Here is a 25,536-nt window from a genome sequence, read left to right on the forward strand (position 1 = left end):
GCTCAAGGTAGCTAGCTCCCCAAGCTTTGTATTATATATGCATGTATATGGGCACATATAATGCATGCATTCAAATAAAATCAGAAAATCAGCAGCTTTGCAATTGTTACTTGGGAAAAAACCCTATACTGGTCATTCCATTTATTGGCATGCTTACTATTATCAGCCAATTCATTCTTGCTGCATCAAATGATCATGTAATTTTACAGGAGATAGAGAAAAGGAGAAAAATTGAAGAAGCATACAAAAACGCTGTGACAGAACTGAAGAAAAAGTCCCACTTTGGAGGGCCAGACTATGAGGTACAAATTCTGCTTTTGAAATTTTTAAAAATGCTAAGGCTTTTAAAGATTGGTTTGTTTCTCAAAGGAGTGTGTGTGTGTAAATCAAGGTCTTTGGCTTTGGGGAGAATTAACTCCATCTCAGCCAGACCCAATACAGCAAGTGTGTTCATGCCACTTTTCTTTTTCTGCCTTGGAAACTGAAACTGAATGAAGAATCTAAATCCTTAATTTTTTGAGAATAGAAGTCTGTCTTCACCTCAGGTTTCCATATTCTGCTTTTGTCTAAAGCATTTTGCTTACAGATATTTCTGCTGACTTTTCTATTATTTTTCTTGTACATTTGATACTGCTCATATGCAAGTTTTGTAGTCTTACTTTTTATTGAGTCAGCTGTATAGACATGTAATGCAAATATGAAAACCCTGACTGCAGAGGCAGTCCTAGAATCTTAAGTTTAACTTGAATTGATTTTTAACTTGTCACTGTCACTTGAAATGTGTTGATAAATTCAATGATTTTAGGTTCTGCTTCATCTGTTAAATTGCATGTTTTAGCAGCTTCCTCCTCAGTTTGGTTATTTAGTCAAATTTTAAGGCTCTTAAACTGCCTTCTGAAGAATAATGTAAGCTAATGCACCTATAATGCAGTTTGCATAATTTTTAAGAACTTGACCCTTTCCTTTATGTTAATCAAGCAGGTTTCTATTTACAAATCATAGCCTGAGAAATAGTACTAATATGTTGGGATATTTAAAAGATACTTGAGCTTAGGTTCTCCGTTGTGACTGAGGCACTGTAAAAGAAAAAGATGGATAGGAAGTTGGACTTTGTCTACCTGGTTATGAACCCAGCTGCTTCTCCCAGATATCCCTGTTGTAAAGTAGGTTTTTGAAATTTGCTGGACCAGTTTGTTTTACAATACAATAAAAGCAGTACACCTAGTTTTCTTAAATTACCATTTTACTTAGTGGACACAAGTTTTTAATAGTTGGCTCAACTCTACCTGCTCTTTATTGTTAAACTGTTCTTTCCAAGAATTTTCAATAGTGATCCCCAGGATTTTGTCTTGTCTTCTTGTGCTTTGAGCACATGTCTGAAATCCACCCTAAAGCACTGGAATACTTGGAAGGAGTCTAACTACACAATTACGTTAATATGTTTACTTTACTGACACACTGTAAACATTTTTAAGAGAAGATATGTGTTAATTAAAACCTAAATCTGATGTCAAAGCATATTGACACTGTTACTCAGTCTTCAGTTTCCTGGTTTTTTGCTTGTTTATAGAACTACCCCTAAATTGTAGTTAAAGGAAATAACTTCCTTTAACAAGTAGGGTTTTCAGATGAATTGTAATTTAAGAATATTGGTGAAAATATTTGAGGTCTATGGAAGAAATTTCCTTCTGTCAGTTATATGCATAATATATAAATATCTATTTCTAATGTTAAACTTAAGTGGAGCTCTCGTGTCTCCAAAATTTTGAACTAGTTTTGTTTCTTATGCTCTAGGAGGGTCCTAATAGTCTGATTAATGAAGAAGAATTCTTTGATGCTGTTGAAGCTGCTCTCGATAGACAGGATAAAATGGAAGAACAGGTATTGATACTTGAAAAATGTGTTAATGATGGGCACTTCATGGAAGACTTCTGTGACTTACTGAGTCCTGGGGTGCATCTCCTGAAACTCTAGATATTTTATACTGACACTTATAGGTGGAATTCACTACTTAATATTCGTACAGTTAAATATCATTGCTTAACACTAATTTTGAGAAAGTGACTTCACAGCTTGCATAGAAAAGGATAGTATAAGTGTTAAGCTAATTGAATGTCTCTGGTTTCTAATTCCTAAATAAGTGTATTAGTCCTGTATAAAACTTATCTTTATATGTAACTGATGCCCTGTGCAAATAAGAATATCAAATACTGCAGCTATTTTTCAAAACCTAAGTATTGCTCTAAAGTTTCTTTTGACTGTAGCAGTATGTGAAATAGGAAAGACATAGTTCTGTTGGTGTTTGTTTTTATTAAGAAATTGTGTAGGCTCTGGCTATTTCTCTAACTCATTTCTTGAACATACTTCAGTGACAAGGATCAAAAAGGGATAAAATGCATGTGATGAAATATATAGAATATGAGAACATATAGTAGTGTATAAAATGAGAGGGAATAACAAAGTGGTGCCTCCTTTGTCTTAAAAGGTTTTAAACTTATGAATATAGTTAATACAATGACTTGATTAAGAATTCTAAGACTTTCTAGTGGACATATAGTACCCAACAGAGTTTATGTTGGGGTCTCTTAGCAGAAAGTAAAAGTTTTGAGTGACTGTTGTACTACTACACGGATACAACATCCTTAATGCTGCCAATCTATTTTGCTTAACCTGGAAATACACCTTGAAGTATAGATGAATGGATAATTCAGTCTCCGGGCCCATTCACTTCCTGAGAACTCCAGCAGGATGACAACTTCATGTCTGTCATGGACAGCATTAGTTGTTGTAGCCACTATATAGATTGAGGATGCCTCACTCTGTTTTATAGTCCACCCAGTAGCAGCTGACTACCAATAATTAAACCTATTTTGTTGCAGTCCCAAAGTGAAAAGGTCAGATTACACTGGCCAACATCCTTACCTTCTGGAGATGAATATTCTGCTGTGGGGACTCATAGATTTGTCCAAAAGGTAAGATATTTCTCATGATCTCCTCTGAATAATGGGCTGACATATTTCTATATAATATTTTATGTGGAGAGGTAAGATTTTTTTTTTTATTTTATTAATTTTTTAGGTGTTTCTAGTATAACTTTCAGTGGTTTACTCATTTTCAATTGAAGTAGCTGGAATAGAAGGACTGTTTTCTGTCTTGGCTAAAAAAATACCGATTTCAGTATCTAGAATACTCTGGACTTGTATCAAGCTTGTCAGAGATTATATTAAAGGAAAAAAAATCCCAACTTGCTAACCTCAGTGTTTTTAAGATACCTTCACCAAAATTCATTTAATTGATTTAAAAAAAAAAATAAAAATCCAGTCTCTTGCATTAGGATCAGTTGACTTTTTTTGGTGTTACTGGAAACACTATGCTCTTCTTAGGGCTACACTGGGAGCACAATACATAATAGGTGCATGAAATCAGCGTTCACTGCTGTGCTTGCTGCTTATGGTGCTTTTGTTTTCCTTTTCTTCATTATCTTGTGCTTGCAAGTTGGTAATGAATGCCCTGTTGTGCCTTTGTTCTGATTACTTGGTTTTTTCTTTGTCTGTCTCTGGTAGCCTTATAGTCGCTCTTCCTCCATGTCTTCCATTGATCTAGTCAGTGCCTCTGATGTTCACAGATTCAGCACCCAGGTACTGTATTAATGTGTAGAGGGGGGGTTGCATATCTTTGCTGTATTTCATCCTCTTCTCTAGAACTTGGGGGTTTTGTTACATAAATCACTGCTTGCTTTAAACTAGTATGTTGAGACCAAAAAAAAAAGAGTTCTCTATTCCTATACTAAATGATTGTCTTTTTACATTCTGCTTGCATGCATATCACTTGTGCAGAGGCCCAAATCTTGTGAAACTGATTGATTTCAGTAGCTTTAATAAAAATGCCTACAACTTGAAAATTTTACATTTCTGATTATAATAAAAGTAATAAAATAACACCTGTTTTGTGGGGGCTGGAGATGGTCTTTGCTTCAAATTGAATAGTTTTTCTTGCTTTTAAATCAAAGGTTTAATTTTGTCTTTAAAATTTGTTTGTCACTTGTAATAACACTAAGATACTAAATGTTAAGGTTCTCTATTATCATTTTTACCTCTACAACTAGTTTTATTACTGAAAGGTCATAAAGTATGTTGTTAACAAATGAGATTGTGGGTATGAGAATTTTTACTGAAGAGTTCAAATATATTCAATTATTCTTCAGAAAATGTCTGACATCCTGAATATGTGAATGTAGTCGTGGTGACATATTCCAGTAATGTACAAAATTACTCTAGGTGCTTGCTCTGAAGATCATAGTTTAGAGTTGAATTAGATAAATGAGTACATGTGTTTGGTCTTTATTCCCCCCAAAAATCCATTCAGACATAGCATTCATGCCATTAGTTTCCTTCTGCTGTGGTCCATATATGATTGTGAATATGGGTCTCCCTTCTGGGATCTGTTGTTTTGGGTTTTGTTTGTTTGTTTTTTCAATTATGAACTAACACTACAAACAGCCAGCTTTGTGAGCAGAACCCTAACATTTAAGGACTTGCTTATTGGACTGAAATCCCAACATTTGCATTAACCTATTGCAGTCAGTTAATTTCTGGAATTTGAACTTATCGCAAGGGGAAAAAGTATGCAGGTCATATTGCACAACACTGATAGGCTCATCTACTGGTACTCCAGTAGTCACGTTAGTAATTCAAGTTTGGTTTTGTTTGGGGGGAGGGGGGAAATCAAGTAACAGAAAGCAAGTTTGATTCCAAAGATAGAATTGATTGTCTATCAGGCTATGGGGTACATGGCCAGTTCAATGTAAGGGAAACTCATAGTCACTAAAATATGCGAACCTTCTCATTTTCATCTCTTATGCCTGTGATAACATTTGTGGATCCATATGGTAAACCTGATGTTGTGGTTTAACCCCAGCCAGCAACTAAGCACCACGCAGCCGCTCGCTCACTTCCCCCCCACCCAGTGGGATGGGGGAGAAAATCGGGGGGGAAAAAAAAAGTAAAACTCGTGGGTTGAGATAAGAACAGTTTAATAAAACAGAAAGGAAGATAATAATAATAATAATAATAATAATATGACAATAATAATAATAATAATAAAAAAATTGGAATATACAAAACAAGTGATGCACAATGCAATTGCTCACCACTCGCCAACCGATGCCCAGTTAGTCTCTGAGCAGCTATCTGCCCCCCAGGCCAACTCCCCCCAGTTTATATACTAGGCATGACATCATATGGTATGGAATACCCCTTTGGCCACTTTGGGTCAGCTGCCCTGGCTGTGTCCCCTCCCAACTTCTTGTGCCCCTCCAGCCTTCTTGTTGGCTGGGCATGAGAAGCTGAAAAATCCTTGACTTAGTCTAAATGCTACTTAGCAACAACTGAAAACATCAGTGTGTTATCAACATTATTCTCATCCTAAATCCAAAACACAACACTATGCCAGCTACTAGGAAGAAAATTAACTCTATCCCAGCCGAAACCAGGACAACCTTATTAATAGGAAATTGGCCTCTGTCCCCAGGCTGAGGATTTGGCTTTTGAAAGGCAAGCTAATATCTTGATTCTGAATAAATGGGACTTGTTTCTAGACTTCATTCATACCAAGGGAATTTTGGTATTAGTAAAAAGTCAAATAGAAACTTGCAGCTTTGTTTTTAAGATTGAGAAGTATAAACATGTATTGTGATGGGAGCTGGTTCTTCAGTGTGCCTTCAGAAAGGCATTGATTTGTCTCTGCCAGTTGAGTGGGAGGTTGTGGGCTTAAAACGCTGTAGATTCTTTGCAGATCACTTTCTCCTCTGTTAAAGGACTATCAGATTTTAAAATAGATTGAGCTGTTCTGAGGGCCTTTTAAGTGAAGAACTGCCCACTTAATGTTCAGGCCAAGGCTGCATGTGATAGAGGTTGCAAGTATTTTTCAGACCATTCCTATAGTCTGCCAGGAACCCAGAGGTAATAGTGTGGCCTCCCCAGTGGGAAGGAAGCTGTGAATCTTGACTCTACCTAATGTGCTACCTGAAATAGGTGCAGGCTGACAGACAGCGACCAGCAGGTAGATCGCAGTTTGGACAGGTAGTATGCACAAGGCAGTTGTAGGCACTGCAATTACTTGGTGAAGTAGAAGTAATTGCTTGTTAGAGAAAAACAGCATTCACTCTCCTCTGAAAGCTGCAATGATGATACCTCTCCTTCCCCAAACCTAAGGGGAAACTGTCTGAAAGATGTTGTATTAGCAGGAATGAAACTTTATCGGGAGAGAGAGGGAGAGAACAAAACTAAAAATGCCTTTCAAGTTTTCAAAGTAAGTCGGGGGGCTAAATGCTGAACAATTCCAAAGGCCTTAAACTGTTTAGATTGCACTCCTGTGGATGCCTCATTCTCTTCTTTCTTTGCTATTCCCCTCCTCCCTCTGCATTTAGCATAAAGCAAAAAGCAGCAAAATACAAAACAAACATATAAAAGCCAGCTTTGTCCTTAATAGATTAGGAGCTAGGGGAGAAGAGAGATAGGGACCTTGAAAGTGTTGCAGATAAAGGTTGGGAGTATGGCAAGAATTCCTTTCTGAAAGAAGTGTGACCTAGAGCTAGTAAATTGAATATTTAAATAGCCCACATTCTTACCTGGCTTGGATTGTACTGTCATCGTGTCACTGGAAAAAAATAATTAGAAGAATATTTTGTAGGAAACCTATTAGTAAGTGGCAGGGAAAGATGGCCTTGTCTAAAAGCAGAAACACAAATCTTGCGGGTGTTTATAGTTCATTATAACTAAAAAAAAAATAAAAAATCAAAGAAACCCCCCAAAACTGGACTGATAACTTGTGTTTCTGTAGAGAATTCTATAGTTAAAATAAGATAAAGTAGAATTTCTATTGAAAGGATTTTATTTTTATGTTGTACTTTGAGGATTTTGACTTGATTCAATTACTTTTTTTCTTCCTGGTCTTAAGTGTATTGCCTAAAGAGTACGTTGTACAAACAAAATTACTGCTTTAAATTAAAAGTAAATAACATCTTTCAATTCTATATCATATCAGAAAAAGGTCATTAAGTATTCTTTAATTTTGCTTTATACTTGTACTACTTGCTCAGTTATGTTTTATAGGTTATGAAGCCTAGTGTGCATATAAAATATTTTTGTAAGTTGTGCAAAAACCACTTATAGGTTCAGGCTATTAATCTTGTGATTGTACACTTCTTAGACTAATCTGTATGTTGGTCAATTGACTAACCTTTGCTTGCAGTGCTTTTCCTTTTTAAAAAAATTATTTCTAGTAATTCAGGAAAATACATGGAATTATTTGCTGTGATGAGTTTTAGTAGTCGCCTACCTTTTAGGTGGAAAAAGTTATTAAACTGTTTCCAGCACTTGTAAACATTACACAGCAATGGATACTTTATATTTTTGTCTCTATTTTTATTTGGGGGAGAGTGGGATTTGGAAATGGGGGGGATGGACACAAAAGAAACAGAATAAGACTGTAGATTTAAAATAAAAATCCATTTCCTGTCCCACCACCCATTTTCATGCACATTATTTGAAACCAAAAAAAAAAAAAAAGGTATTCACATAGCTTGATAAAAATGAATCAAATATTTGGCCTTTAAGAAAAGCACACAACTGTCTAGCTAAGTAATTTTTAAATGAGTATTTTATAATAGTGGAGTCTCTGCATCATTGTAATTTTTTGCAATGTAAGCATTTCTGTTCTGTTTTTCTAGCTGGCAACTGTGCAAAGATGCCAATGAAACAGAATAGGCATGCTTTGCTCATGACTGTTTCTTTCACTGCTGTTTCAATATGACTTTTGATATGCATTCACTTTTTTAGAGCTTGTCTGTCTCTTTCCCCCTCCACCCCATTTTTCAGCTTTTTAAATGCTTTTCAGTGAATATTGGCTTTCAAGTCTTACAATGCATTGTAATTCTATTTGGAGATACCTGAAGTAATTTCCTACATGCTGAAATAAAACTGTCTTAGGTAGAAATAGTGAGTTTTGACAGTTTAGAGGTGCAAAGGAAGGATAGGGAAGTACCCAGAAGGAATGAAGTTGGAATTTGAATCAAGATTTTGGCTTTTGTTTCTGAAGGCCAGAAGTATCTGCTTGTTCTTAACCTGTGATAGAAGGTTCTATTGTCCAAGTTCAGCTCCTGCACAGGATTTGAAGTATTGACTTGTGGCTTCCAATACTGTACAGTCTCCTACCCAAGAAGATGGAAGGAATGATTTTAAAATGTGTATTTTTTCCTTTAAAGGTGGAAGAGATGGTACAAAACCACATGACATATTCCTTGCAAGATGTAGGAGGAGATGCCAATTGGCAGCTAGTGGTAGAAGAAGGAGAAATGAAGGTAAGCATTTGGTTTTTTGCTTAACTGATATAAGATGATATGCTGTGAAGACAGATATTTTTATTCTCTTTGAATACTATCACTCAGCAAGTTATGCTGTTAAAACTTCTCTCTGAGAATAGCATTGTTTAAGTTAAGACTGGAGTCCACAAGAGCTGCATCTTCTAATATATTTATTAATGCAAAATCTTATGCAACTCCTGCAATAGCTTTGTCTTTGCAGATTCTTTTCTCATTTTCTCCTACTTAAAACTTGGTATCAAAATGGTGTGTAAATTCAATATATGAAAATGTTATATGGTAGCAAGTTACTGTCGGCTACTCCACTGTGCTTGTATGCATTCTTGTGCATAGTGATGAATAAAGTAGCTTAATCATTTTTGGAGTAGAGATTCTCAAAATACTGGTATTTTAATGTGAAGTGCCATGCAAGAACATCTGCATTGGTAGTTACCAGAGAACACTGACATGGCAAATTAATTATTCATGTGTTAGTAGTCTTCTAGGTAAGTTTTTATCAAAGCTGATAAAACTTTAAACAATGAAAACATGAACAGTTTTGACAATTTCTGTTCTGCATTTCTTTCTTTGTATTTGGCCATAGGTGTACAGAAGAGAGGTGGAAGAGAATGGAATAGTTTTAGATCCTTTGAAAGCAACGCATGCTGTTAAAGGAGTAACAGGGCATGAAGTTTGCCACTACTTCTGGAATGTCGATGTTCGTAATGACTGGGAAAGTAAGGAATCAGTTCTTAAGTTTTGCATGTTTATCAGCAAGCATATTGTTTATAACATTGACCTAATATCTGTGCTTGTTTACTGATGGATTATTTTTTTTCCCCTCTTTTAGCAACAATCGAAAATTTCCATGTTGTAGAAAATTTAGCTGATAATGCAATCATCATTTACCAGATGCATAAGGTAATAACACTTCACCTGTATACAGACCTTAATGAGACAGTCTGGGGCATATGTGTTCTGATCTATTCTGAAATACTTTAACGTCTTAACAACTTAAAATACTTTTCAAAACAACAGTTCAGAACAAGTTCTCTATTAAACTGCAACTTTGTCAATTTTTCAAACTTGGCTTGATAGCATAATTGGTTGTGTATGTGTCTGATAGAGCTTGTAATAACAAATGAGGACTGTTTTTAATCTCTTAAGTATATCACTGCCAGCAAGGCAAGGGTCATCTAAAGCAAACTGAAGCAATAAATAGACACTGACTACAAGGAAGAAACCCATACCACTGTATCATATGTTTTGTTGCAATAATTCAAGCTATTGTTGACCACAATTAGTTGACATATGCATTTGCATTCTGAGGTGGTATAATTGCTGGTACAACATTTGTTCTTTTAACTTCATTATGGTTTTTTACCCCAACCAGTTCTGATGTAGCTTTACTAAAACGTTCATTTGATTTATAACCCAATAACTGTAACCTAACAGGTTCCAAAAAAATGGGAATGAAGTGTACAAATTCATCTTTAATCTTGCATGATTCCAAGTATTAGTATACTCAAATATTAAAACAATTTTTTTTCCTTTTTTTTTTTTTTACAATTTTACTAGTAATGCAGTTACCTTAAAACTGCCATAACAGCAGACTCTGATTTTTGAATAAGGCAGTTGTGTGAACTGTATAGTGTTGTGGTAAAAGCTAGACTTTTTTCCCCTATTGAGTGTCAGGAAAATGGCTTCTGTATAGTTTCACTTTATCAGACACTTTGCTTCTGAAACTTTCTCTTAGATAATATCAGTTTACCATATCTGTCTCACTAAAGTAGTAGCTTCTTGAAATATTTGTTATAAATATTTCTTGCTCTCTTTTTTTCTCTCTCTCTCCATATTTATGGAGACATAAATAACTGTAGATGCATGTATTTATACTTAACCACTAGTTCAGTTTATAGCTTACAAGTATTAACTAAAATGTAAACCTGAGGTTGAGAGAACAGAAGGGGAAGTGCCTCTTCCTGGTTGTCTACTGAAAAAGTCATTGCAGCTTGGCTCCCTACCTTTCAAAGGCCTTAAAATTTGCTTTAATTTTTTTAAAATTAAGTGTAGCCATATAACCTGATACACATCTGTACAACACCTATGTTCTGTTTCAGTTTTGAAAATTGCATGAAATTACTAACTTGAAGAAACTTTTTAACGTAAATGACTGACCTGTTTTGCCTTGTTTGTTTTTTTCCTTTATCTAAGGATAGTAAGTATTTAATTTGCAAAAGTGGAAAAGCTTATATTCAGGTGTTTCTCTGCAGAGGGTGTGGCCAGCTTCTCAAAGGGATGTGCTGTATTTGTCTGCCATCAGAAGGATACCAGCATTCAGTGAAAACGATCCTGAAACATGGATTGTGTGCAATTTCTCTGTGGAACATGACAGTGCTCCTGTAAGTGTTATTTTCATTCTATGAAGTTCTGCTTTTAAGATACCATTTTTCTATTATGTGGTGATGGTATTGCAATACTAGTGTAAGGTGGGGGTGTGAGAGACTGAAAGAGTTAATGTCTCAAACATTGTGGTGGGGCAAGTTCTGCATAACAACGAACTACAGGTGAGAAGCCGATCAGCACAGATCAGCATAGGACATCAGCAACAGAACAGGGAGGGCATGCCGGAGGATGCGGATGCGCAGCTCCATGTTCTGATATGCTGAGCAGGGCAGCTCACCATGTATGGCCAAAGATCAAACAATGGTCATGTCTGCAGGGAAGGGAAAGTTACTCCCCAAACGACCCCCAAGCCCACCAACCCATTTCCCGAAGGTTCTGAAAGCACAAACCGCGCATGACACCTAATTAGCCTAATGAGTTCGAGTGCCCGCCCAAAGGAGGGGCAAGGAGATGATAAAAGGACACAAACTGAAGCCCCACATGTGCGCGCCCACCAGAACTGGACCTCTAGGCTGGCTGGACCAACGCTGGACCCAGAACCAGTGAAATCTCTCTCTCTTCCTTTCTCTTTTCTTTTCCTCTTTCTCTCTCTGTCTTGCTCTCTCTTTCTCTCTCCTTTCCCACAATCCCTACACCTCATCCCTTTAAGACACAAAACTGTTGACCAAGTGTCCTGGTTTCAGCTGGGATAGAGTTAACTGTCTTCCTAGTAGCTGGTACAGTGCTATGTTTTGAGTTCAGTATGCGAAGAATGTTGATAACACTGATGTTTTCAGTTGTTGCTCAGTAGTGTTTAGACTAAAGTCAAGGATTTTTCAGCTTCTCATGCCCAGCCAGCGACAAAGCTGGAGGGGCACAAGAAGTTGGCACAGGACACAGCCAGGGCACCTGACCCAAACTGGCCAACGGGGTATTCCATACCATGTGATGTCCCATCTAGTATAGGAACGGGGAAGTGGGGGCAGGGATTCGCCGCTCGGGGACTGGCGGGGTGTCGGTTGGCGGGTGGTGAGCAATTGCACTGCGCATCATTTGTACATTCCAATCCTTTCATTATTGCTGTTGTCATTTTATTAGTGTTATCATTATCATTATTAGTTTCTTCTTTTTCTGTTCTATTAAACTGTTCTTATCTCAACCCACGGGTTTTGCTTCTTTTCCCGATTTTCTCCCCCATCCCACTGGGTGGGGGGGAGTGAGTGAGCGGCTGCGTGGTGTTTAGTTGCTGGCTGGGGTTAAACCATGACACCAAGTCTGGGACTAGGAGTGGTTCCAGCTGCCCCTGGGCCCTTCTCTGAGGAGGAGTCTAGAAAGCAAGGGGTCTGCTCTGAACCTCGTGACTCAACGGGAGGGATCTCCTTATTCCCTGAATTGATGTATATGGTTACCACAAGTTACATGATTCACTGAGGTAGTTCCATGCCAATTCCTGTTGTGAGAAACCCTGCCACCTACTGTTATACCTCCCAAGTTCAGTTTGCTTCTGTCATGAATAAAATGTTTAACTGATCGTTTGGTGTCGTTTCACCTTAATTTAGCCCGAGGGAATTCTGAACTCACCAGGACCGCTCCCTGGTCTGTCCAGCACGGGTCGTGACAGGGGGGTATGCAAAAATACAGTTTGTTTCAACTCGATGATACAATGATCTGATGAAGGCATTTTGAGCCAAAAGCTTTCTTACATTATCTCAACAGTTGGCAGATCTAAGGTGTTGCAGAAAAATGGAAGCAAAATTTCTGGAGATGTGAAAACATTTTAAGGAATTGAGGTTACTTCGTATGGAATCAAATCAATAACTCTTCAGTATTGTCAGATATGGGAATAGGCTTGTATAACTGTAGATATGGAATCTGTTAAACCTCCAGCTTACACAGTTCTGCCTTGGTTCTGTTAGATAATAGCAATGATTGTTTCCTTTGGAGTGTTTCTGTGCTGATTGCTATGCCATTGCCTGCTTACAAGGGAAAAGTTACTAACTGATATTTGTAAATGCTGATGCGTTATTCTTTAGATGTTTCCTTACTTGTCACAATAATTGAAATAATTCACTGTATTAAGCAAACAGAAACTTGATATTCAGGCATTTCAGTTTAACTCTTTCCCTGTTCACCATGTACCTTTCATTTCATTCACATTCATGTTACATCTATGTAGTACTAGAATGCAAACTCCCCGAAACACAACTTTTGGAGTGTCTTAAACTTTATACTAAATTAAAATGTTAGCAGTCAAGTATGTTGAAATAACCTTAGTTTGAAGCTTACAATTGTTTCTTTTTTTTTTTTTTGGTAGCTGAATAATCGCTGTGTCCGTGCCAAAATAAATATTGCTATGATTTGTCAGACGTTAGTAAGCCCACCAGAAGGGAACAAGGAAATAAGCAGGGACAATATCCTATGCAAGATTACATATGTAGCTAATGGTAAGTCTAAAATTTTTCAGTATGACATTCATGATATATGCTAATTCTGGGGAGCTGAATACTGGCAAAAAAAAGGTTGATGCAGTTTTCTGTTAAATTTATATATAAGATCACACTTGTGGTCCTCATGGTCAAAAAGACTCAAATTAATGTACTACATCAATCAGTGAATGGGATCTTTCATTGTGTGGCATTCTGGGAGGAATAAATGAAAGTAATGTATAGCTCAGTCCTAAGTACAGAACCTTGGGGTGGAGGGGGGTGGGCAGAAGAAATGTCTGCAACTGGGATGACTTGGCATAAGCTTTTAGTTTCAGTAATAGTCTGGTTTTTTTATTCATGTATTGCTGCCAATTTTTTTCCCCTATTCATCTTGTTAGGCTGAAAAGCTGCTGATAGTAAAGATACAGTTCTTACTCTCAGTATTAAGGAGGGACAAATAAATTTTGTATGAGGATGTTTGCAAGCTGTATAATCTAGTCTACATATTTTAAAATTTTTTTAACTGATAGAATCTTTGGTATTGACTGCAAAGTTAGCAAATCCAAACTGTATTGTTACTGTACCCAGCATTTAGCAGTGTATTATAGTATTGGAACCACATACCTATTAGCTCCTTTCCTGCAGCTACAAAACACTTTGAGTATCTCACCTGCTTATTATTTTTGACCACCTATTACAATGCTTACTAAAGAATCAAAGTCTGAAAAATGGGTTCAGTAAATCTTTGCTGTATAGGAGTGATGCAACTTGTATTAAATCCTGTACAAATAATACTATATGATGTTAAACTCTGGGGTAAGCTGCTTTGTTTCTTGTTTAGAAGTTTCCCAATTATTTAAAAAATACATTTTCATTGACAAATTCTGAACTGTGATTATATGGGAAGTGGCAGCTTTTTCAGCAAAGTACTTGACCTGTGAATTTAAGCATATTTTAGAATCAGTTCAAATTTTGTTTAAAGTGCTTTAAAAATAATTTGTAAGACATTGGCTATCTAGCAATTCTGCAGGCAAATGCAGCAGTTATTGAAAAGTTAAGACTGACTTCTATTTTCTTTGAAATAAGAAGTAACTTGAGTCTCTCTTTCTGTTGTTTCTTGGAAGTACTTAAAGAATATAATCTTTCATTTGGGCATTCCCCAAAGACAACACATCATGTTTAATGTTTTCTAAATAGTGACATCATAGAACTGGACTGAATTAGAGTATTAAGAGTAGAAAGTGCTGCAATACAAGCTGTAAGGGTGTATATTCTGCTGATTATTCTTTCCTGTTACTTCAGAAAGAGTTGCAGGAATACAAACTTAAATTTTCTTTTCTAGCTTTTAGCAGATTTGCTGTATTTCAATGTCTGGCTCCCTGTCTACTTTTAGTGAACCCAGGAGGATGGGCACCAGCATCAGTGTTACGGGCAGTGGCAAAACGAGAATATCCAAAATTCTTAAAGCGTTTTACATCATACGTGCAAGAGAAAACGGCAGGAAAGCCTATTTTATTCTAGTATTAGCAGGTATAAATTTTTTTTTTTATTCTTGATTCACTGTTGTAAATATTTAAAGCCAAACAGAAGTATGCAATCTAGAAATGTCTTATAATTAGCATGAATTCAGTGCTTAGTTTTAATATATGTATGCAATATACTTTTTAAAACATTCATGTAATTTGTGTTTATTATTAGCATGAAAAATAAGAGCTGCACAAGTTATCAAGCATTAGTTTTTGTAGACTTTTACTAGTTCATCTTGCAAGTTTTTGCATGCATGTTTAATTTATGTAGAAGTATAAAAGGATGAAGTATTTTTTTTCTCAGCTATCACAGCTATCACAGGCACTTGTTCTGAAAAGAATATATACTGAAGTTTCTCTAGAACCTCATGAGATTTTGATATCTTAAATTCTAGTTATAATTGCATATCTGATAGAATATTATGAAGGTCAAAGTATTCTTTTATATTGACAGAATAGTTTAGATCTAGGATTTTTATTAATGGAACTTTTCTGACAAACCTGTGTCAATTACTAGAGTATTTAAAAGACTGTGACTTAAATTTTTAGTCTTTCTGATGAGCCTAAGAAAGAAAAGGGATTTACAGATGCTTTCTGAAGTTAATGGATGTATTTTAATGGTATAGGTCATTGGGCTAATCTAAAATTATATTAATGTTTAAATGATGATGTGACATTAGAAAATAATTTCTCGATCACTTTTGGGGATGTCTGAATCTGTCAGACATAAGCCTTTGTGCTAAGTAAGGCTTTGCTTAATTTTTGTTAGTGTAGACTCTTGCTGTATACTTCATTATGTATAACTGTTACAAAGTAGCATTTGATAGCTTGACTATTAGAGCATGATCTGAAAATGAGTTTTTATCACTTTTCTATGCATGACATAGGCTACCTCTATTTTTAGGTTCTATTTATTATGTTAGACTCCAAAAGTCTTAGTAATTTGATCCTTCTGTAACAGGTAGCCCTGTAATGATTCGCATTTTTAATTGTATATTGTTAGAGAACTAGTGTAGGTGAACCATTTAAAGCATGGCTGTCATGAGCCAACAGTTCAAACATGATAATAGCAGTGCTGATACTATTTAAGGGATTTAACAAGTTCTTGTTTTCCTATTAGTGTTCAAAATTTTCAGTACTATATTTTGTCTTTGCTTACCTGCAGTGATCAGAACAAGACTGGGTGAGCATTCCACATTGAAGTGATCATGCATAGAGCACTCCATGCTGGAACGAAGGATCTACAGTCTTTTTATGGCCAAAGTTCTAGGCTTTGTATACTGAAGTAAAGAAGCGTTGCAACACCATGAGGCTGAATATTTAACACTAGCTCTCTCCTAAAGTTTCTTGCGGAATCAGTGTGTAATTATAAATAGATGTATTGATAACATGTATATGGCTATTTTATTTGCTTGTTTTAGAAGAGGCAGAACGTGTACAACTTTGAATCACCAACACGGGTTACTGCTTTAATTTTAAACAACTTGCAGAATTTCACTGTCAACATATACATATAAGATATACATACATATAAGATACTTGTGCACAGCTTTTGTGCATGTCTAAAAAGCACAAAAGACAAATGCACATATAGCATACCGTATGTGCTTTATATGCACAAAAATCTATGTGGTATTTTGGGGGGGAGGGAGGGAGTTTGGTAAAGCCTAGGTGACTTATTGGCAGGTTTTGTTTTGCTTTGTATAATCATAGTTCATTGCTGTTTGTTTCTATAATGAATTATCTTGTTACATAAAATGTCAGTTAATAATTGAGGGCTGTCAGTATCCTTATGACTTTGCCTTTTCTATTGTCTTACTCTTATGAAGATCTTTGGCTCTGAAGGAGTAAGACTGTGAAAAGCTTTATTTTTTTCCAGATATCTTTATATTTCTATTGTATTTTTTAGTTATGTAATATGTGCTACAGAATTTTTGTTGTTAAACATGATCCAGAAATTTCTAGGAAGATTCTGTATTAGAGGGCAAGAGGGTGCCTGAAAGCTAGAAGTCATCTGTCCATGGTATATGTGGACTGCTTTCTTGCATGATATCTGGGACTTTCCCAAAGCTGTGAGAAGGTACACTATAATATTTATTGAAGTAATTTGGACTATATAGGACAACATTCCCAGCCTAGAATGAGGATGAGTACATTATTTTCAGATCCTGCATGTGTTTTCCTCATCTTAATAAAGCCATGCTATGAGGTTCATGTAGAAAATGAGTTGCGCTGATACTTGCCTCTTGATCAAAAACTCATCAGAGCTATAAGGATGTGTAGTTCTTATTGGAAAGTTCCCTCTACTTGCTGTGAGAATTTAAATGTCAGTTATTTGCCTGCCTTTGATTCTGGAGATGCTCATTAAGAGAGGACTCTGGCAGACTGGTACTGACTTTGAGGTCTTTTATCCATGTCCTGTAGTTGGAAACTCTTCGGAGACTGCTGGGTGTTTCACTGACCCGTGTAACTCAAGAAAAAAGTTTCAGATTTTTTTTTTTTAAAGAAAACTGAAAGTCTTATTTCATATAGTATGGTAGGTACCTGAAAATAAATAAAAGATAGTAACTTAATGAAGATTTGGTGAATGATTAAATGTGATCTGCACAGTGTTGAAAAAACTACTTTATCTGTTCATCTTCTCTATAGTGATGAAATCATGCATAACACATGTAATCATGCTCCATAACTCTTCCATTTTATTTGCCTTTTTCTGACGGTGTGCATGGAATATGCCTTATTAGAGAGTTATTCCATTAATTTGAATATGTAGAAAAGTGCCTATATGTTAATGCTAGTAAGGCAAATAAGATGAAAATTTGTACGTTTACTATATCACTGGTGAATACTTTATATAGTGATGTTAAATAAAAAAAAAATCTTATCTCAAATGTACTTCATCATTTTACAATCAACCAAGCAATGGTTCATTCCACCATAGCCACTGATGGGAATGTAAAAAAAAAAAAGTCCAAAATATAAAGAGTTTAACTCCTTATTTGCCATTTCTTGTAATTGTTGAACACAGGCAAGCAACTGTTTATTAATTTAATTGGATGGCTTTATTTTACAAAGGTGTGGAAAGTTTACAAAGCAGTATATAAATCTTATATCATTAGTTGCATTTGCACTAAAGGTGATGTACTTTTGCAGTTTATTCTGTAAATAAAATTAAACTACAGATACTATTTGTAAAGAATATTTTACTTTTAGATAAAGGCTACTTCACTACAGCTAGCCCTGCCCAGAGTTGCAAGAGGCTTCTTAAAGAATACAGAAGGAGTTGCAAGATTGAGAAATAGGTATTAATTGGCCTCTTTAAAAAAAAAAGAAAAAAGGCAGCTCTCTATCATCCTCTCAGATTGCCCATGTGCAAGTAGCCATTAGGTCTTTTCTTCCAGAAGGGATCTTCCTTTTATGGTTTTATAAAATTTCCCCTGTCTCTTGAGCCCACCCCTCTTTCCAGTCACTGCCACATATCTGTGCACTCTGAGTTCTCTTCTTCCTGTCAATGGATCTGTAGTATTTATACAGCTGTGGTCTTTGCAGAAGCAGCTCATGACTCTAGAATGGCTGTTTTTATAAACTGAACCAATTTGAAGGGCTGAGAACATAGCTATCTTCTCCATCAGATATCGTTCTCTGAATATCTGTGTCCGTTTGGAGAATTTGGATGTTGCTGAACTAGATCTGAAGGAAATGACTTGGTAGAACTTGTATTGGGAATGAGGATGAGAGATGGTCATTGTTATCCTGTCTGAGAACCTGAACATCTTATTTTGATAAATTTATCTGTGAAAAATGTGATGCACTTCGGAAAAAAAAAATTACCTTTTACTTAATTGGGCTGAGCTGGCTTGTCTGAAGTTGTGCAGATTCTCTTTAAACTAATCAGATTGTCCGCCTGTATTTTTGTCAAGTTGTACAGATAATGCTGTATTTGAATTGCCACTGTTCATCTACAGACTCAAAACATGAATCATATTTTTGAGTACCTTGAGTGTATAGAGTGTAACTGTTCTGTAATAGCTTTATGATCCTAATGATAAGTTTTAAAAAATTAAAAGAAGTTGGCTCTTCCATGTTACAATCATAAATTTTAAACCAGTATTTAAAAGTGAAAAGTATTAAAAATTCTGAAGAAAAATCCTGGTTTGTAGTTATTTTTAACTTTCAGTGCTTTGGAGAAACTTATTTAAAACATTTTACCTTTTCACCAACTTTTAGATTGTGTATAAAGTTATATACAATACTATAATATATGGAAAACATTTAACAGGAAAGCAGTTTGCTTGTATTACTGAGGTTATGGAGATGAAAACTTGAATGCCACATTAGTTTACATATCAAAAAGCTCATTTTGCGCTAGCATATCAGAGGCATGTTAAAAGATGTTCCTGTACAGTATAGTCTTAATATAGAGCACTTCCAAAGTTGTCTTTAAGCTTTTGTCTCTGTACAGAATTAACAACATTATGGAAATTTCCATGGGAAGAATGGAGATCCAGGACTGAGGAGTGCCAGAGGATAAACTTGTTTTTTCTAAAGTATGAAGAATTTCTAAGAACTGAGATGAGCTTCTGTAGAGCAAGCTTTCTTAATAGCAGGAATAGCTGGTGCCTAATGGATCAATAACAATCCTACCTTTATTTGTTATGCAGGGATTTCTACTTTTTATACAGTAATCAATAAAGTTGTAGAAACCTTACAAGTATGCAAGACTGGAGGAACAGCTTGAAATGACAGAAGGCATTACTTGCACAAAAAGAAAACTTATCTTAAGCTCAGCTGCATCAGGCCTCAGGTAATATAATGCAACAAATACAGAGTCCTTAGGCAAGCCCTGCCCTTGAAGAATGCAGCTATTTTAGCTGGCAAAAAGAAATCCTCCCAAAATGAAATAAAAAGAATACAGTCACATTCTTGGTCCCATAAGTTATGCTTGTGTTTTAAAAATACGTACTTTCCAGTAAGGAGAGGTTGAGCATTTCTGGAGCTGTCTGTATAACTACAAAAAAAAGGAAAAAAGGTCAGCAGAGTTGCTACCCTGGATTTCAAGGGAGCATACTAAGCTATTCAGGGAGCTACCCTGGGAATCTGCTTTTGATGGCTTAGGAGTCCATGAGTGCTGGTCAGTGTTTAAGAACCACCTTTTAAAAGCGCAGGAGCAGGCAATTCCACTGTGTCGCAAGTCAAGCAAGCGGGGCAGAAGACCAGCTTGGCTGAACAGGGAACTCCTCATGGAGCTCAAGAGGAAAAAGAAATTGTATGATCTCTGGAAGCAAAGTCAGGCTTTGCAGGAAGATTACAGAGCCATGGTTCGTATATGCAGGGAGAAGACACGAAAGGCCAAAGCTCAATTAGAGTGGAAACTGGCCAGTGTTGTGTCAGACAACAAGAAAGGCTTTTTTAAGTATGTTAATAGCAAGAGGAGGTCTAAAGAAAACATTGGACAGATACTTGTTCAAGATGGTCACCTGACTAATAGGGATGAAGATTGAAGATAAAGTGGGGGCATTCAATGCTTTTTTTTGCCTCCGTCTTTAATAATACTGATAGACCTTGGGCTGCTCGGTCCCCTGAGTCAGAGGACCACAAGTGTGGGAACAATGACTTTCCATTTGTGGACACTGAAATTGTAAGGGACCAGCTTACCAGCAGAGGTAGCACCTCTGTGATAACATATTCAAGAAGGGGAAAAAGTTGCACAACAAGAAAATTGCAGCTGGAGAAAGGAGTGAGAACATATAAGAGAAACAATTCTGCAGGCACCAAGGTCAGTGAAGAAGGAGGGGGAGGAGGTGCTCCAGGCACCAGAGCAGAGACTCCCCTGCAGCCTGTGGTAAAGACCATGGTGAGGCAGGATGTCACAATGTACACCATAGAGGTCCATGGTGGAGCAGATATCCACCTGCATCCCGTGGAGGACCCCACGCCAGAGCAGGTGGATGCCTGAAGGAGGCTGTGACCCCATGGGAAGCCCACACTGGCAGGACCTGTGGACCCGTGGAGAGAGAGGACCCCACGTTAGAGCAGGTTTGCTGGCAGGACTTGTGACCCTGCGGGGGACCCATGCTGGAGCAATTCATGAAGAACTGTAGCCCATGGGAAAGGCTCACGTTAGAGAAGTTTGTGGAGGACTGTCTCCCATGGGAGGGACCCCATGCTGGAACAGGGGACGAGTGTGAGGAGTCCTCCCCCTGAGGAGGAAGGAGTGGCAAAAACATGTGATGAACTGACCGCAGCCCTCATTCCCCATACCCCTGTGCTGCTGGGGGGAGGAGGGAAAGCAATCAGGAGAAAAGTTAAGCCTGGGAAGAAGGGAGGGGTGGGGGGAAGGTGTTTTAAGATTTGGTTTTATTTCTCATTATCCTACTCTGATTTGATTGGTAATAAATTAAATTTCCCCAAGTCGAGTCCATTTTGCCTGTGATGGTAATTGGCGAGTGATCTCTCCCTGTCCTTATCTTGAGCCATGAGGCTTTTGTTATATTTTCTCTCCCCTAACCAGCTGAGGAGGGGGAGTGATAGAGCGGCTTTGGTGGGCACCTGGCATCCAGCCAGGGTCAACCCACCACACTGTCCCTCACAGCATCCTTCTGGACAAGTTGTCCAACTGTGAGATGAGCAGGTACGCAGTGTGCTTGGTGAAGAACTGGCTGAACAGCAGGGCTCAAAGGGTTGTAGTGAATGGGGCTACATCTGGCTGGCAACTGGTCACCAGCGCAGTGTTCCTCATGGTTCAGTCCTAGGGCTAGTTGTATTCAATATATTTATCAATGATCAGGATGCAGGAGTTGAATGCACCATTAGCAAGTTTGCTGATGATACCAAACTGGGAGGTGTTGTTGACACGCTCAAGGGACAAGAGGCCTCACAGAGGGATCTAGATAGGTTGGAGCATTGGGCAATGATTAATGGCATGAAATTCAACAAGTCGAAATGCCAGATTCTGCACCTGGGATGGAATAATCACAGAATCACAGAAATCTTTTGGTTGGAAAAGACCCTTAAGATCATCGAGTCCAACCATAAACCTAACACTGCCAAGTCCACCACTAAACCATGTCCCTAAAGCACCAGTCTACACATCCTTTAAATACTTCCAGGGATGGTGACTCAACCATTTCCCTGGGCAGCCTGTTCCAATGCCTGACAACTCTGTTGGTGAAGAAATTTTTTCCCAATATCCAATCTAAACCTCCCCATGCGCAACTTGAAGCTGTTTCCTCTCATCCTATCACTTGTTACTTGGGAAAAGAGACCGACACCCACCTTGCTACAACCTCCTTTCAAGTAGCTGTAGAGAGCGATAAGGTCTCCCCTCAGCCTCCTTTTCTCCAGGCTAAACAACCCCAGTTCCCTCAGCCACTCCTCATAAGACTTGTTCTCTAGATCAGCTTTGTTGCTCTTCTTTGGATCCACTCCAGCACCTCAATGTCTTTCTTGTAGTGAGGGGCCCAACACAGCATTCAAGGTGCAGCCTCACCAGTGCCGAGTACAGGGGGACAATCACTTCCCTAGTCCTGCTGGCCACACTATTTCTGATACAAGCCAGAAAGCTATTTGGCCTTCTTGGCCACCTGGGCACACTGCTGGCTCATATTCAGCCAGCTGTCAACCAACACACCAGGTCCTTTTCCACTGGGCAGCCTTTCAGCCACTCTTCCCCAAGCCTGTAGCATTGCATGAGGTTCTTGTGACCCAAGTGCAGGACCCGGCACTTAGCCTTGTTGAATCTCATACAATTGGCCTTGTCCCATCGATCCAGCCTGTCCAGATCCCTCTCTAAAAACTTACTGAGGGTGCACTCGATCCCCTCACCCAGTGTCCTGGTTTCAGCCGGGATAGAGTTAACTTGCTTCCTAGTATCTGCTATAGTGTTATGTTTTGGGTTCAGTATGAGAAGAATGTTGATAACACACTGATGTTTTCAGTTGTTGCTAAGTAATGTTTAGACTAAAAGTCAAGGATTTTTCAGATTCTCCTGCCCAGCCAGCAAGAAGGCTGGAGGGCCACAAGAAGTTGGGAGGGGACACAGCCAGGGCAGCTGACCCAAACCAGCCAATGGGGTATTCCATAACATGTGATGTCATGTTTACTATATAAACTGGGCGGGGGGGGGGGGGGGGGAGTGGTGCTGGGGGGAATCGCCACTCGGGGGCTAACTGGGCATCGGTCGGGGGTGGTGAGCTATTGCACTGTGCATCACTTGTTTTGTATATTCCAATGGTTTTATTATTATTATTGTCATTTTATTAGTGTTATCATTATTAGTTTCTTCTTTTCTGTTCTATTAAACTGTTCTTAACCCACAAGTTTTACTTTTTTTCTCGATTCTCTCCCCCATCCTACTGGCTGGGGGGGGAGTGAGTGAGCCGCTGCATGGTGCTTAGTTGCTGCTGGGGTTAAACCACGACACCCAGATCATTGATAAAGATATTAAACAGAGCTGGCCCCAATACTGAGCCCTGGGGAACACCACTTGTGACCAGCCGCCAACTGCATTTAACTCCATTCACCACAACTCTTTGGGCCTGGCCATTCAGCCAGTTTTTTTAATCCAGCAAAGAGTACGCCTGTCCAAGCCACAAGCAGCCAGTTTCTCCAGGAGAATGCTGTGGGAAATGGTGTCAAAGGCTTTACTAAAGTCCAGGTAAACAACATCCACAGCCTTTCCAGCCTTTCCCTCATCCACTAAGTGGGTCACCTTGTCATAGAAGGAGATCAGGTTAGTCAAGCAGGACCTGCCTTTCATAAACCCACGCTGACTGGGCCTGATCCCCTAGTTGTCTTGTACATGCCACGTGATGGTACTCAAGATGATCTGCTCCATAACCTTCCCCAGTACCGAGGTCAGACTGACAGGCCTGTAGTCCCTCGGATCCTCCTTATGGCCCTTCTTGTAGATGGGCATCACATTTGCTAACCTCCAGTCAGCTGGGACCTCCCCAGTTAGCCAGGACTGCTGATAAATGACTGAAAGTGGCTTGGTGAGCACTTCTGCCAGCTCCCTCAGTACCCTTGGGTGGATCCCTTCTGGCCCCATAGACTTGTGTGTGTCCAAGTGGTGTAGCAGTTTGCTAACCATTTCCCCTTGGATCATGGGGGCTTCATTCTGCTCCCCGTCCCTGTCTTCCAGCTCAGGGGGCTGGGTACCCCAAGAACAACTGGTCTTACTATTGAAGACTGAAGCAAAGAAGGTATTAAGTACCTCAGCCTTTTCCTCATCCTTTGTCACTATGTTTCCCCCCGCATCCAATAAAGGATGGAGATTCTCCTTAGCCCTCCTTTTGTTGCTAATGTATTATTTATAGAAACATTTTTAGTGTCTTTTATGGCAGGAGCCAGATTAAGTTCTAGTTGGGCTTTGGCCCTTCTAATTGTCTCCCTGCATAACCTCACGACATCCTTGTAGTCCTCCTGAGTTGCCTGCCTCTTCTTCCAAAGGTCATAAAATCTGGGGTTTTTCTCTCCTGAGTTCTAGCCAAAGCTCTCTGTTCAGCCAGGCCGGTCGTCTTCCCCGCCAGCTCATCTTTTGGCACATAGGGGCAGCCTGCTCCTGCGCTTTTAAGATTTCCTTCCTGAAGAATGTCCAGCCTTACTGGACTCCTTTGCCCTTCAGGACTGCCTCCCAAGGGACTCTGTCAACCAGGCCCCTAAACAGACAAAATTCTCCCTCTAGAAATCCAAGGTGGCAGTTCTGCTAACCATATTCCTTACTTCTCCGAGAATCGAAAACTCTGTCATTTTATGGTCACTATGCCCAAGGTGGCCTCCAACCATCACATCACCCACAAGTCCTTCTCTGTTCGCAAACAACAGGTCCAGCGGGGCGCCTTCCTTAGTTGGCTCCCTCACCAGCTGTGTCAGGAAGTTATCTTCCACACACTCCAGGAACCTCCTAGACTGTTTCCTGTCTGCTGTGTTGTATTTCCAGCAGTCATCTGGTAAGTTGAAGTCCCCCATGAGAACAAGGGCTAGCGATCATGAGACTTCTCCCAGCTGCTTATAGAATATTTCATCTGCCTCTTCAGCCTGGTTGGGTGGTCTATAACAGACTCCCACCATGATATCTGCCTTGTTGGCCTTTCCCCTGAGTCTTGCCCATAAACACTAGACCCTTTCGTCACCATTGTCAAGCTCTAGACAGTCAAAACACTCCCTAACATACAGGGCTACCCCACCACCTCTCCTTCCTTGCCTATCCCGTCTGAAGAGTTTATAGCCATCCATTGCAGCACTCCAATTGTGCGAGTCATCCCACCATGTTTCCATGACTGCAACTATATCATAGTTTTCCAGCTGCACAACAGCTTCCAACTCCTCCTGTTTGTTGCCCATGCTGCATGCATTGGTGTAGATGCACTTCATTTGGGCTATTGATCCTGCCACCTTTTTTGGGGAAAAGCCCTAATTCCTACATGACTGTTCTCAGGCGCTTCCATGATTTCCAACACATTGATAACCCTTGCGTCTTTGCTGCCGCGTGGATCTCCATCCCCTACCTCCATTGAGATAGCAGACTGAAGGACCTTGCTAGCACACTGTCCCTCAAACATTGGCGTGCCGTCCCCAGGCTTATCTCTAGCGAGCCTGGTTTTATCCCCTCCCCCCTTTAAATCTAGTTTAAAGCTCTTTCAATGAGCCCTGCTAACTCCTGCGCAAAGATCCTTTCCCCCCTTTGAGACAGGCATACCTATCTGTCGCCAGCAGGCCTGGTGTCATGTAGACTGAGCCATGATCAAAAAAACCCAAAATTCTGCCAGTGACACCAGGCTTAGAGCCAGGTATTGACCAGCTGGGTCTTCCTGTTTCTTCCCTCATCATTTCCTGCAAA

The 25,536-nt window shown here is 38.9% G+C and overlaps 1 protein-coding gene across 6 annotated transcripts in view; it reads left to right on the forward strand.

The window, feature by feature from the left end:
* The window catches only part of LOC128136127 (ceramide transfer protein-like), a 153,412-nt gene extending 135,832 nt beyond the window's left edge, over positions 1-17,580 (forward strand). For 3 of the 6 annotated variants that reach the window (XM_052775280.1, XM_052775284.1, XM_052775285.1), the window contains 11 exons: positions 210-302; positions 1,795-1,881; positions 2,880-2,972; positions 3,564-3,638; positions 8,264-8,359; positions 8,964-9,096; positions 9,210-9,280; positions 10,633-10,761; positions 13,059-13,188; positions 14,513-14,700; positions 15,862-17,580. In XM_052775280.1, coding sequence (XP_052631240.1) covers positions 210-302; positions 1,795-1,881; positions 2,880-2,972; positions 3,564-3,638; positions 8,264-8,359; positions 8,964-9,096; positions 9,210-9,280; positions 10,633-10,761; positions 13,059-13,188; positions 14,513-14,691 — 1,086 coding nt within the window. In that variant the 3' untranslated portion in view covers positions 14,692-14,700; positions 15,862-17,580. The remainder of the gene's footprint in view (positions 1-209; positions 303-1,794; positions 1,882-2,879; positions 2,973-3,563; positions 3,639-8,263; positions 8,360-8,963; positions 9,097-9,209; positions 9,281-10,632; positions 10,762-13,058; positions 13,189-14,512; positions 14,701-15,861) is intronic. The other 3 variants (XM_052775281.1, XM_052775283.1, XM_052775286.1) reach the window with 3 other exon arrangements.
* The last annotated feature ends 7,956 nt before the right edge of the window (positions 17,581-25,536 follow it).

The sequence above is a fragment of the Harpia harpyja genome, chromosome W, assembly GCF_026419915.1.
Source record: "Harpia harpyja isolate bHarHar1 chromosome W, bHarHar1 primary haplotype, whole genome shotgun sequence".
Taxonomy (NCBI): Eukaryota; Metazoa; Chordata; class Aves; order Accipitriformes; family Accipitridae; genus Harpia; species Harpia harpyja.